The sequence below is a fragment of the Dermacentor albipictus genome, chromosome 3 (genome assembly GCF_038994185.2).
Source record: "Dermacentor albipictus isolate Rhodes 1998 colony chromosome 3, USDA_Dalb.pri_finalv2, whole genome shotgun sequence".
Classification (NCBI taxonomy): domain Eukaryota; kingdom Metazoa; phylum Arthropoda; class Arachnida; order Ixodida; family Ixodidae; genus Dermacentor; species Dermacentor albipictus.
Window position 1 is genome coordinate 4862973 of NC_091823.1, and position 14298 is coordinate 4877270.

At 47.6% G+C, this 14298-nt stretch overlaps 1 protein-coding gene across 6 annotated transcripts in view; it reads left to right on the plus strand.

Moving 5' to 3' along the window:
• Positions 1-14298, plus strand: part of LOC135920177 (multidrug resistance-associated protein 1-like) — a 220990-nt gene that overhangs the window by 7371 nt on the left and 199321 nt on the right. For all 6 annotated transcript variants that reach the window (XM_065454324.1, XM_065454323.1, XM_065454319.1 and 3 more), the window contains one exon: positions 3390-3569. In XM_065454324.1, coding sequence (XP_065310396.1) covers positions 3390-3569 — 180 coding nt within the window. The remainder of the gene's footprint in view (positions 1-3389; positions 3570-14298) is intronic.

Genomic DNA, 14298 nt, shown 5'->3' on the forward strand with positions numbered 1-14298 from the left:
AGGCAGTCATGTAATCAAATATCAGGAACAAGAGAAACGTTCCTTGCTGGCGCGTACAGATCGGGTCACTTTTGCAGACAAGAACAGCATCAGCGGGAAGTTTTTCCTGCTAAGAAAGCTGTTTGCAAGTTTTGCAGAAAGAAGGGACACTTCGAAGCAGTTTGCTTAGCTAAACAACACATGCAAAGCCAACAGTCACATGCCATTGAGATGCATGCTGTTAAGACCAGTCATGAGGCAAACGCTAAGTTTGTCTGGGCCCACATGAATGGAGCCCCACTCAAGTTCAAGGTCGACTCAGGAGGGGAAGTTACCATCGTTCCAAGCACTTTTTCGGGAGTACCGTCTCGAATAAAAAAACTGGAGGGTCATCTCGCTGGTCCAGGAAATTATCCTTTGAAAGTAACTGGCCAGTTAACAGCTACATAGGAGCAGAGGAGCTGCACCTGCGTACGGTCAGTGTACGTCATGCCTTTGCAGTCTACACCTCAAATAGGCTACTCTGCTATCCTCGCATTAGGAGTCATGAAGTTCATCAACACCGCACGGCGACCTGAGAAGCAAGCCAGCTCTGCAAGTGATGCAACCCTTGGCCAGGACAACTTCGAAGGGCTTGGTACCGTAGGGGAGGAGTACACTATTTTACTCAAGCCAAATGCCAGGCCATTTGCTGCCAGTGTGCCTCGCAAAATTTCCACTCTTCTGTACAACCAGGTAAAGCAGGAGTTGGATCAGATGGAAAAACAAAACGTCATCAGGCGCATTACAAAGCTGACGCGATGGTGTGCCAGTTTGGTCACAGTACCGAAGGCATCAGGCAGCAAAGCTCAACATAGGAGTTCTCTGTGAAAGGCATGTGCTTCCAACGGTCAAATGGGTGCTCGGGCATCTGGGTTACACAAAAGGGTTCTCGAAGCTGGATGCAACAGCAGAATTTCACAAAGTGCAATTGTGACGAGAATGCCAAGAGTATATCACATTCATCACGCCATTTGGACGCTACTGCTACTGTCGTCTACCTTTTGACCTGACTTCAGAGTATCTTCAGAGAGAAATGCCACTCAAATTCTGGAGGTACAACTGAACGTTGTCAACACGATAGACAACATCCTGGTTTTTGGCAAAGGCCGAGAAGAGCACAACAAGCGACTTGTGGAGGTTCTTGAATGCCTGAGGAGAGCCAGAGTTAAACTCAACAAGTCAAAATGCTTCTTCGGTTAAGACAAAAAGTTACTGGGTGTGGTCATCGACCCCATAGGGGTCGATGGCCACACCAAGTTCGAGCAACTCGAAGCACTGTGCAACTTGGAGCCACCCAAGGATGTTGCTGGGTTTAGGCTCTTCCTTGCCATGACTAATCATATTGGTTGCTTCCTGCTCAACCTTTCATAGGCAATTAACCACCCTTATTCGCACCTTGCTAGGCGAGCAAAATGCATGGCAATGGGGACCGCTTCATGAGACCGCTGGTAACCGGGTAAAAGTGATGCTCACCTCGAACCTGTGCATCGCAAAGTATCATCCTGATCATAATACCATTGTCTCATGCGACGTGAGCTCATTTGGATTGGGAAATGTTCTTCTGCAGGAACAACCATCGGGGGAGTGACGTGCGATAGAGTTCGCATCCAGGTCGCTAATCAAAGCACAACAGCGCCACAGCCAATCAGAGAAGAGGTGCTGATGATAGCATGGGCAGTGCACTGTTTTGACCGGTACGTGCGGGGCCTAAACTTCACGGTAGAAACCGATCACCAGCTGCGGGTAACACTGCTTGGAAGCACTGACTTGGACATGATGCACCCACATACAGGGTCCATTATGAAAGTAATGCGCATTTTCTGGAAAAAATAGATTTATTTACCGGACCTGTACAAATGGTTAAAATTCTTCAAAATACTCTCCCCCTGCATCAATACACTTGCGGAGACGTGTCTGCCACGCCTGGAAGGCATCCTGAAAGTCCTCGACAGGAATGTCTCTCGGGAACACTGTAACATCCTTTTGGATGTTTTACACAGTCTCCCAGTAAGTACTTTCCTTTCAGTGCTCTTTCAGGTGGGGAAACAAAAAAAAAAGTAGTATGGAGCCAAGTCGGGACTGTAAGACCACCGGGGTATTGTTCTGGGCCAGGAAGTTGGTAACAATGAAGGATGTGTGGCTGGGGGCATTGTCATAGTGGAGCTTGACTGTGTCTTTGATGTCGGCTCTCAGGCGCGCGACCCGGGGTTTCAATCCCTTGGGCACCTCCAGGTAAAACGCTGAGTTGACAGTTTCTCTCTGCAGTACAAACTCAAAATGGACGATTCCTCGGGTGTCAAAGACGACAATGAGCATCATTTTGATGTGAGACTTGCTCATTCACCCATTTTTGGGGTTGGGGGATGATTTTGTGTGCCACTCGCTGCTCTGCCTTTTCGATTCTAGTACTGTTGCAGAAGTCACGGGGCACCTTTTCATTGTGGGGTGCTGTTCTCGTCGCGACGATTGCATTTATGAGGCTGACGTAACGCTCAGCTTCTGCCACTGTCGGGCCTGAATCGCCTGTGCTGTCGTATTCCGTGTCGTCCTTATCACTGTCACTAGGCGATACTTCAGCAACAACAGAGGCAACGATGGCGAGAAGTCAAACCTCGTAGCTGACAACTATTTGCGGTAGCAGCAGCGCTGCCAAGCAACTTCTTTGCATTCCGAATGCCACACACCATAGTCAACAGTAGACCCATGTCATGTGCCGGCACCGACTTTTCGCGTCACATTCGATAGCGCGAACAATGTCTAATTTTTCTTCTAAGCTAAGCACCCAGCGTCTTTTATATCCGAGTTTCGGCATGACACGAGTTCTCGCTTGCACGACGCCACAACGCTCTCTGGCACAGTGCTGAAGTGATGTTGATGTTGATCTGGCTTAACGCGAAAATGCATAGGGCACTTGGAGGTCGTTCTGCTGATTTCTTAGGCTTGTTGTTCTGCCGGGCTGCCCGATGGAGATGATGCACCACCGTGCTTGCGCGACGAAAAGTGGAAACACGATGTGTTAACCGATACGTACACAATAAGCAGGTACAGTTTATGCGTATACGAAACACATTATTTTCAATGGCTGCTGAGTCGGGGATTTGACTTTACTACTTTTAAAACGAAGCTGCTGTGTATGCGGGTGTGGTTTGACGACTTTTTCCTCTACTATCTTTCCTTGACATCTTTGGGTAAGTGTTAAATCTTTTAAGCACTGTCTGAGTAAAAATGCAGGTTGCTGTAAGTGGCTGCAAGTAGCCTTAGCCTTTCCCAGTGCCCTATGAGAATTAAAGGCAGCAGTGAAGTACGATTGACTTTAGGTACCTGTGCTATGTGGTTTTGGTTGCTGCCAGCATGAATATTGTTTGCAGAACACATCATCCTCATGGGACACTGAGCTGCCCAGTGTAAGCCCCTGCTTCCGGCACACTGCCCTAGTGTGGCTGCCCTGCTCGGTTGCCTGGTTGCTGGCACTCTGCGAGGCCTGGACGCTGGGCCACAGTGACAGCAGCCATACCAGTCCATGCAGCGGGCTCTATGTCACCAAGCTGGTGGGTGGTGGGGCTGTGCTCATGTTGCAAGCGCATTTGTTTAGTGCATGCTCACCTGCAAGACCAAGCAGGGGAGTAGAAAAAAATTAAAATACAATTTCCATGAGTGCACATGAAATATGTCGTTAAATGGGACCTCAAGGGACTGGAGAATATGCTCCGATTAATAGGAGTTCCATTTACTGAGAGAGATGTGCAGTGGTATAGTACCTTATGTCATACACCCTTTTAACACTGTTACATGTTAAGAATAAAGATGTGAACGTAGCAGCTAGTTTGTCATGATGTTTGAGCATGCTAGGTTACTCCTGGATTGACTAGGCTTTGCTAGTTTTGATTTAGAGGAGATATTGGCGACCCATCAAAGCTGAAGAAATTGCTCTTGCTGCTGTGCTCGGTGGCTGAATTAGCACGAGGTTGTGCTGGTGGAGTCCAAGTTACCGAGCAGCATGCTGTAACAAGTACAAAATTTCACTCATTCTTAGTTCGGCAGTCTCATATTATTTCATTTATTTACTCTCAGGGTTAAAGGGACACTAAAGGCAAATACTAAGTCTGCGTGGACTGTTTAAATACCATTCCAGAAATGTCACAGCGCTTGTTTCACGCCAAGAAAATACTTAATTCACAAGAAAATTGCATCTTAGGGGTCCAAATACCTTTATTGCAATTCAAATCTCCCGCCACCCAACCAGGGAGTGGTGACCTTGCATGCACCATCATCACCCTTTGCTGCCGTGGATGAGTAAAACAGCACCTGGCAGATGGCGGTAAGGTTTCTTGCGCAAAATGCAAATTTGCAGCCATGGAGAAATTGAGCCAAGACGGAGCTGTGGATTCGCTGCTGCAGCTGCTTTTGGTCAAGTGGCGTGTAAAGTTTGGACATCCCGCGACATCACATGGATGTGGAAATCTGTGCTACTTGCAGTTTGTGGGAGTTTTGTGAACCAGGAAAGCCAGCGCAGCACTATGCAATAGCGATACTACTGAAACTTGAAAGCTCGGGCGGCAAAGGAGTCGACGGAAAAGGAAACCTTTCGACCATGTGCGTTGTTGTCAAGGGTAATGGCAGTGAGTTCCTTTTATTTTGGTAATGAAATAGAAGTGGACAAGTAGCATTTTTGTTTGTCTTATAATGCAATACAATGATGTTTTATAGCGAGTGGTTGAGTACTAGTGACAGAATTTAAATGAGGAATGCCTTTGTCATCGGACAACTAGTATTCGAATGTCCCGGGCGAGGCTTTCATCATGCCCTCCCTACATTTACCTCAATTTCTCGATTACTAAGGCTCTGTTCGCAATAATATTAACGCCTTAGAGATTCTTGAGCGCTAATCTATAACTTTAGCTAGACTTAATATTTGCCTTTAGTGTCCCTTTAATAACATTACAGAAAGGAGTGGGTAATATGGTGTACCTAATTACATCAAGTTAGTGGAAATAACAGTCTTAAAGGTGTTGCCGTCGACGATAGAGGCAAAGTTGGTATTGTAAGTACTCTGTGTGAGGCTAGGGCTGAAGGACAAGCTTAGGATCTAGCCACACACAGTCGTTCCGCGGTACTCTGCAACTCGTAGTCCGTGTAGTTGCAGCTACGTTGAGTTTGGATGAATAACGCACCCAGTAGCGTCAGCCTAACAATGTTTATTGCTGCGAGCAATAAATAACACTTGCAGAGGGAAAGTCCACTCTGTAATAGGTAACAACTAGGCTTGCCTCGTTGCGTGTGATGGTCGGGCAACGAGGTCAGTCATGGGCTGTAGTCCACTAGGTCGTTAGATGGGTTCGAGGTTGGGGTGCCAGAGAGAGAGTCTCCTTCGGTGATGCTCTTTTATAGCTTTTTTTTTACCTTTGCGAGAGCAATGCCGTCCTCGCGCGTTGTATACCTTTCCCTTCAGTCGGGGGAAGGGTGTGCACGTCGCAAGAGCGAGTGAGAACTGGGAGAGGGCGCAGTGCACCTTTCTGTGTCTACACCAGCTCTTGATATATCCGCAGCATGTGAACACGATGATGTGAGTACGTGGGAGGAAATGGGCATGTGTGCTCCCCACATCCTCCTCCCTTTAAGAAGCCCTCCCCCCCCCATACATTGAGGCTGGCAGCTGGGCACGCCCGAGGGGTTTGAGTGCCCGTTTTCCTAAAATCCTACCAAGGTTGGCGACCAAGGAAGCATTGCAGATGCCTTCTTGAGTGTCGGGCTGGCAGTTCTGTAGCCTTTAGCTAGCAGATACTTGATGCCGATTCGAAGATGCCTGCTCAGCTGCACTGCTTGGGCTTGCGAGGTGAGATAGTAGTCTGGGCTCGAAATGGGCCCTTAGTGCCGCACCCCAACTGTCGGCTGCACAAGATGGAAGTTTGCCTGCTGGGTGCCGGCTAGCGGTTGGTGCAACTGCAAGGCCAGCATAGGGCCGTCAGCACCACAGGTGCATCAGTTGTGCCCGTGAATACTGCAGGCAGTTTGCACTGCCATCTTTAGTTTTGTTCTGGCCCTGGAAATTGGAGTTGTCCACTGCACATAACGGCACTGTGATAAGTAGCATAATTCGCCAGATCCGGGTGTACCACTGTCGACATCTGTTCTAAAGGGAAATGCATACGTCGTAATCAACAATTCATGGCACAAGATAATCGCACCACTGGCCCTCGTAACAGCCCTGGACCAGGACAAATTTTTCTTCTACTGTGAGGCTTTTTTTGCGAGGAACCCGTATGGGTTTCCTTTGTAGCAATTGCTACGAATGAGTGGATGTCTGAATTTCCCTTTATTAATTACTTCTCTCCACCTTGCGGGTTTCCGCAGAACTATTACGTCAAACCACTGTGTTGTTCATATATGCAAGAGCACCTTCGCATCTCCCATAACTTGGTCCATCAATCTCTGATAAGTAGTGGGATCTCCTACCCAGCCAAAAAACATTCTTATGAATTGATAGAGCCCTCGGTCACAAGTAAAAGCGGTTTTCTCTTTGTCACGCTTGTTCATTTCAACCTGAAAGTATCCACGACTAGCATCGAGTGTCGTAAAGTACTTCACCTAACCTGGGAAAAGACGGGGAATGCGGGAGATGGAAATTCAAGATGATGAGCAAAACGTGAACAAGGTGAATGCAGGAGCCAACGTTTCGACAAGTGGACTTGTCTTCTTCAAGGTGACGTATGCTTTCCTTGCCACAGTATATATAGGGGGGGTTCTTCTAAAGGGGAGAGGGTGTGAGGCGGGAGGATGCGTAAACGAGGAAAAATGTGTTAGCGTGTCGAATTGAGAGTAAAGGAACGCTGTGTACAAGGTCAAAGCCAGGGCACCTCCTCCCTACCCCGATTTGTCAACGCACGCGCGTTAGCCGGCGTGTCAAGGGCGTCTGACACGCCGGCCGCTCCCCCCCCCCCCCCAAAAAAAATAAGAAGGGGGGGGATACGAGACATGTTAGTGCACGCAAAAGTCAGCCAACAGCATTCCCCCGTAATAAAAGCATGTTGTCGCCCTAGATGCAAAACCTGCAGGCACCTTCAAAGTGACATTAAAATTAAAAGCACCGCAAATAGTTATACACATGAAGTCAAATCTAGCTTCACTTGTACAAGTTCGGATGTGATTTATATGCTTGAATGTTCCTTCTATAAGAAACAATATATCAGTGAAACAGGGCAATCAATGAACGTCAGATTTAACGGACATCGTGCGGACACAGCTAAAGAGCTTCCCAAAGCTGTCGCCGAGCATTTCAACCAACCAAGTCATAACTTTGATGAACTTAAACTCTACATGTTACAGTCAAATTTCCGTTCGGAATGAGAAAGAAAATACTGAGAATCATACCTTATCCATGAGTTCAAGACATTGCAACCAATAGGCATAAACGTTTCAAAGGGAGCTTTAGAATCTATTCGTTACGCCAAACTTCAAGCTATAGGCAACAACACTTAGTTTGATTTCTTGGCGTATACCCCCCCCCCCCCCCACCCCTTCTTCTTTTTTTTTTTTTTGTCGGCCGGCGTTCAGACGCCCTTGACACGCCGGCTAACGCGCGTGCGTTGACAAACCGGGGTAGGGAGGGGGTGCCCTGGCTTTGACCTTGTACACAGCGTTCCTTTACTCTCGATTCGACACGCTAGCACATTTTCCCTAGTTTCCACATCCTCCCACCTCACACCCTCTCCCCTTTAGAAGAACCCCACCTATATATACTGTGGCGAGGAAAGCATACGTCACCTTGAAGAAGACAAGTCCACTTGTTGAAACGTTGGCTCCTGCATTTACCTGGTTCACGTTTTGCTCATCATCTTCACCTAACCTGGGTTACATAATACTAAAGAGGAAATGGAGGGTCGAGAGTATGCATCCTTCCTTATAACCCCATTCAGCCTGTGGTAGTATACACAAAGGCAATAAGTATCATCCTTCTTCGTGACTAAAACTACTGGAAAGTCTCATGGGCTGTTCAACCTTTCTACAGCGCTTGTGTTGGTGCGTTAGTCTAAGGCGATGTCAAGTGGTTTCCACTTAGTCAAGCTTATCAATTACATTTCCATGGCACAGCATCACCAGTGTCTATTTTGTGCCTGACTAGCGTAGTCCGGTCAGCGAAAATCACATATTCATACAGCAGTAATGACAGTCGTGCCCTTTCTGCGTGACAAAAGTGGGTGCACTGCCCCTCCCAGAACTCTGGCCCACTGTTCCGCTGCCATTGCTCTGTTGCTCTCCTCACTTTCGCTGGTTACTGTTCGCTCGACTGTGGCTGGCTGTGGCCTGCTAGCGCTGCACCCGGAGACTGGCATGTCTCCGCTGCCACGAGTGTTTTTGCAAAAAGCTTCAAAGCACCCATTATGTTTTCTCAGTAACCTCCACTGCCGATGTCTATCACAATGCTTGACTCGGCGTGAAAGTCTTGACCCAAAATAGCAGGCGTTGGTAGACCAGAAAGATGTACAGGTAGTTGTCCCCTGACAAATCTCTCCCAACGGATCACTAGCCTTGCCCACTTGGTTGTGCTGTGTCGGAAGCAAGGCAGAAAGTGGTGCCACTATCTGTCAAGCAGATATTGCTCTCGTGTAGATGGTGCAACACCTCGTCACCAAATAAAGAAGCGCTTGCCCCAGTATCCAACAATGCAGAAAACTTCTTTCACGCTATTCTTAGCTCTTTGAATGGCTCTGGTGAGTCCGCAACATCTCCTACGCGACAAGCCAAAGGCGCAAGTAACCCAATAGCGCCAGTTATGTTCGAGGTTGCCACATGGCATTCAAGGTGGATCACCAACAGCTCCATTCATTTCCCGAAACAAGTAGTCGCCCTCGGCATCACGTGTGGCCACAGTCATGGGTGATGTGTCCCAGTCTGCTGCACTGGTAGCAATGGCCGCTGAAGCCTTCGTGGCCTGAAGGCTGAAGGCTGAAGCCATCGGCCTGTCACTCTGATCTGACGGGCCGTAGCTTTCTCGCTTCATGGTCGGTATGTGCCAAACATCCAATCTCGCATCGGCCTCACGCTTCTGCTATGGTGCGCTACGTGCAGTGTTAGTCTGTGCTGTTCTCAGTGTGTAGGCATATGGGTCCAAGGCACATTCTGATAATTGCCAACCATGTTGGACCTGCTCGTCAGTGAACAATGTTGAAGTGTTGACTCTAGACGAATGTGAGGTGGTCACACCGCTGTTCCGTGTTGTAAAAGTTAGGGTTTGGGCATGTCAAAAGAGGTAGCTGACCCGTGCCGTCATCAGACTAATTCAGGCTAAGGAAGTTGTTGAAGGGCGGGACAGGTTCTCATTGAGAACGAAGAGCACTGGGTTTATTTACAATATCTACATAAGAAGTAGAGAACGTTACATCTCAACGGTCTAGCATGACAGAATTGAAGCGTACCTGAGGAGCCGAAAAAGTCTACTTGAATCGCCTCTGTCATGCCTCGATCGCTAGGCCAGGGAAATCTGCCGTCATACCTTCGTCCAATCGGAGAAAGAGAGAGATCATCCAAAGTTGCCGAATGTCTACATTGAGGGCGAGGGCGTGCACAGTCACTCCGGCACCTTTGTTCACTGAACACACAAAACAGAGGGGAGCCTTAAAGACGGGGACTGTTATGCTTGACTCAAATTTATGCTTCTTGGTTCCTGGGATGATCCAGTAATTAGCTGGAGTGTCTGTCACATGACCTTGGCGGGTAGCAGTGGCCGTGAGAAAATGGCGCAGAATGCCTGTTTCCAGGAGTTTGTTGCTCCCATCGTCAGAGACAGCAGCAGTGTACCATCCAACAACACTCTATTTGCCAAACTTGTCTTGCCTTGGTGTTGCCATTGGTCTTACCAAAGGGACGCATTGTTAGCTTCTCGAAGCGATTCGTCACAGTAGGGTAGGAGAGGCTGGAAGGTCGCTTCCCCCACTTGCGAATCGTAACAGCTCCTCCATGGCCCGGAAAATCTCGCCTTGCCAGTGCTGATAACTGCTGGGCAGGAAAAGAATGTCTGGTGGCTAGGCGGATGGCTTGGCTTGCAGCAACCAGCTGCGAAATGCTGACACGCATGCCAAAACAACTCACAATTACAGTCAGCAGCAAATCGAAACCCACAACATGGCTCTGCGCTGCGTTGAAGTATCTTGGATCTCGCTTTAGACCCACCAGGCTTCAAAGAAAACATGAGTGCAGAAACAACAAAATACTGCATTTTGCTATGCAAATTTTGAAGAAACTGTGTGCCGACAAAGTTAGCACTCATGGATGAAGTCCTGCTAAATGAAGGAGGATCATTCTGGCTTAATAAAATAAAAAAAAAAGCTACAACAAAATTTATTCGGGATTCCTAAACGCAGAATGAGCTTCAAATTAGCCTGCTCAAGCCATCTGGATTGCTATGCAGCTTTCCATTCTTATATCTAATGGAGAAGTTGTTCTGTTGGAGGGTGAGGCTCCATTGGAGCAAGCTGCCATTTTTGTGTGACATTTGATTAAGCCATGTCGGAGGGCAGTGGTCGGTCTCGAACATGAATCTCACTCCTTACAAGTAACACGACAACTTCTGGGCTGCCCAAACCAAACAGGCACATTCCTTTCCTGAAGTGCTATAGGCTTTCTTTCTTACAGTTAGTTTATGGCTGGCATAGAGAATAGGATGTTCCTCATTAACATCGCTGACCTGGCTAAGTACGACGCCCATTTTCCTGTTGCTTGCGTCGCACTGAACTTTGAATTCCTTTGTATAGTCTGGCACACGAAGCACAGGCCGAGAAACTTGTACATTTTCAAACCTTGCAAAGCGTTCTTATACCCCTGTCAAGCTGGAAAGTTAAGTACACTTACATAGATTGCGCTTACTTAGAGGTCACTAGGTTATAAGGGCACTTTCTCAAATCTAAACGTCACAAGCAGAGTGTACTCGCAGGAAAGTGCACTCCGATCTGAGTGCGTTCACGGAACGTGCTTTCCTGGTCTAGTGCGTAGACTCGCCGCCAGCGGCTTCAATGATACAAAATGTAATGCATGGAAAAAAGACGCGGAAGTTCATTGTAGCTGTTGAACAGCTTTCAACAAAATAATCAGAACAGAACTCGCTGATATTCTGTTCTAGCAGGATCAAATGCCGCCTCGTCCCACACCACCGTATTGTTTTGGATTGGCTAGGCATTCGTCTTGGCCGACCTTGACTTGTAACCCTCATATGATAAAAATATTTTGTTTTTTGTTGAGTAAATATAGATTAAGATTGTTTCTTATTTATGATACAACTAAAGCAATCACTTTATAGGAGGTTTTTTATTTTAATCTACATCTTCAAAAAACACTATCTTGGCCTGCTGCCTTTTTTTTAATTTTTTTTTTGCTGCGAATGCACTTTGTTTTCCCGGTTAACACTGCGTAGCCTTAAGGTGTCACTCAAGGTCCCGAAGTGCACTCTTTGTAAGTGCATTAACTTGCCTGCTTGACAGGGGTATTAGTGTCCTTATCCCGGTGCACATTACTTTGTGCGAGTGCGCCCATTAAAGGGCTTGCTATTTGAGAATAATTCAGAATGTACCGTTGATAGTACCCAACAAGTCCCAAGAATGAGCAGATGTGTTTTCATACGTGGCTGTGAAAAATCTCTAATCATAGCTGTTTTCGTATCAGTCGGCTGTCTAGTGCCCTGGGTGACAACATGGCCCAGATAAGTAACCTTCTTCATTCAACCATGAGAACACCTGCTTTAGGTGCGATATGTGCTGTTTAAGCTGTCAGAAAAAATTGCAACATCATCAAGATATGGCAATGCAAACTCCTGCAAGTCTTTTAGTACAATATCCATCAACTTAGAGAAGGTAAACGGTGTGTTCTTAAGCCCAAAGCAAAAAATGAGACGGTGAAAAGCACCTACAGGTGAGATAAATGCAGCATAGCGGCTGGCACTTTCTGAAAGGGGAAATTGCGAGTATCTCTGCACAAGATCTAGAGTTGAAATGTATTTAGTAACGCTGACTCTTTCTATTCGTTCCTCAGTATTGAGAGTCAGGTACAACTGATCTCTGGTGATGACATTTAACTCCCTGTAGTCAACACACGGATGGGAGTCCTTATTAGGCGTTTTCACAAGTATTAACGGTGATGTGTAGTCGCTCTCAGTGGGATGAATAACTCCCAACTCTAGCATGCGCTGTATCTCTTCCTCCATAATGTCTCTCCATCATGGAGATGCCCTATAAAGCTTTGATTTTACGGGTTCAATTGATGTAAGCTCTATTTTATGCATTATTAGTACCTGGCCGATTGCTGAATCTATGGAGATAATCCCCTAGCAGTCCCTTGTGGGGATGCGCGACTCTCACGCGTCCCCTGGTACATTGTTTTCCCACATAGCTCCCGTCTCCTGTTCTCCAGCTTCGCTGCGTGGCCTGGGGCCTGTGGTGGTCGGTGTGGTTGAAGCGCAGTACGAGAGATGGCGCGAGTGTTGTGCTGCTAACGCCGCCTCACGGCGGGGTTACTTGGGTGCCGAAAAGAGAAGGCGCTTCCTCTTTGGCTGCGGGTCGGCGTGTGGCGCGGACGTCCGCACGTGTGCCGATCCATGCTTCTGCGAGACCTTCTCACGAGGCCTCCTTTGAACGTGCCACCATTCACATGACCGTATGCGCGAACGACCAGGCGTTGGGATCCAGCACGGGGCGAACATATTTGCTGACTATCTGGTTGCGGCGAGTCGGACTTCCTAGATTTGTCGCGCACCCATTGGCATCTTTTGTGGATAGCAACTCGGCTAGCAGGCATTGATCTAAGAAAGGTGCAATAAATGCCCTTGTGATCGTTTGCACTACTGTGTTGTTGTTCCTTTGTTCCAAGAGCATGGATGAAAATTCCACACCCTTTAGCTCATCTAGCTGCTCGGGTTTTAGAGTGTCCATGCTTATTGAGTGTTCTACAACTTCTTCAAAGCTGATTTCAGAGTTGGAGGTCACCTTACAGTCATTAAACTCAGTAATAATGTCATCCCGCTCTTTGATGGTAAAGTTAACGACTCCACTCCGGTCCACATACGGCTTCATCAAATTGGAGTGGTATATTCACACCCCCTAGTGTATTCGCACATCCACCCTGGGGTCATCGATTTACGCTGCTGCCTTTGCGGCGACGTTGCCTCGTTGAACCGCATCCTCTGGGGCTGCCCGGAAGATCTCCCACCAGCCGACCTTGTCTCGCCACCCCGCACCGACGAACAATGGGAGGCCCTTCTCTCCAGTACCGACCGAGACATCCAAACACGGGTCCTGGCACGAGCTGAAGGTGCCATGGTGAAGCACAGCCTGGCAGCCTACGTAGCTTAGCCTCCCTTATCCCTTACCTCTTCTAATAAAAAAGTTGACACTCGCTCACTCACTTGCTCATCTCCATCCTGTGACCGGGCAATTTCAGAGCATAGTTAGTATATGAAAGTTTGTGCAACACTTTAACGAGTCCAACCCAGTGAACTTCAAGCTTGCTTTTCTTGAAGGTCTGAGGATCATTACCTGGTCCCCAGCCTTGAATGTTCGAAGCCTCGCATTCCTGTCGTAATAGTGCTTGGCGTTCTTTTGTGCCATGCCCATATTCTTTTTGACTAGTTCCTGTGTTGCACTTAGCTGTTCCAGCAGATTTAGCACGTACTCTATCACTCTAACACTGACCCTTGATCTGCCTGAATTTCGGCTGGTAACCCGACTCGGGCGAATACTGTCAAAAGCTCGTCTACTACCTCGTGGGAGCTGAGTTCTTTCAGAAGGATTGCCTCTGGAAACTGGGGATGGACACAGCATGGCAAACAGGTACCTATAACCCGACTTTGTCTTTGGCAAACGCCCTGCTGTGTCTATCAAAAGTCGTCTGAAAGGTTCTGATATTAAAGGCACTACCTTTAGTAGAGCTTTCCATATATTTCCTGGTTTACCCAAGCACTGGCAGGTGTCGCACGATCTCGCAAAGTTTTGCCAGGCCAGTAGCGTTTCATAAGCAATATTTCCTTCGATTTGCTTATGCCTAGGTGACCAGACCACCCATTTCCATGACAGGGACCCAAAAGGTCCTCCCTGTACTTAGTAGGTATGACTAACTGATCCAGAATCCTGCCCTTTTGGTCTATGTAGTGCTGATATAACAAGCCTCATTTCTTGTGCATCATCACGTTGTGCCTAGTAATGCTTTCTTTACCTGTTACCGGTAGTTTAGCTAGGCTGACGTCATTCTTTTGTTTGGCTGCTAGTGACTCTCTGTCCTGTGGGGAGGCGCAACTCT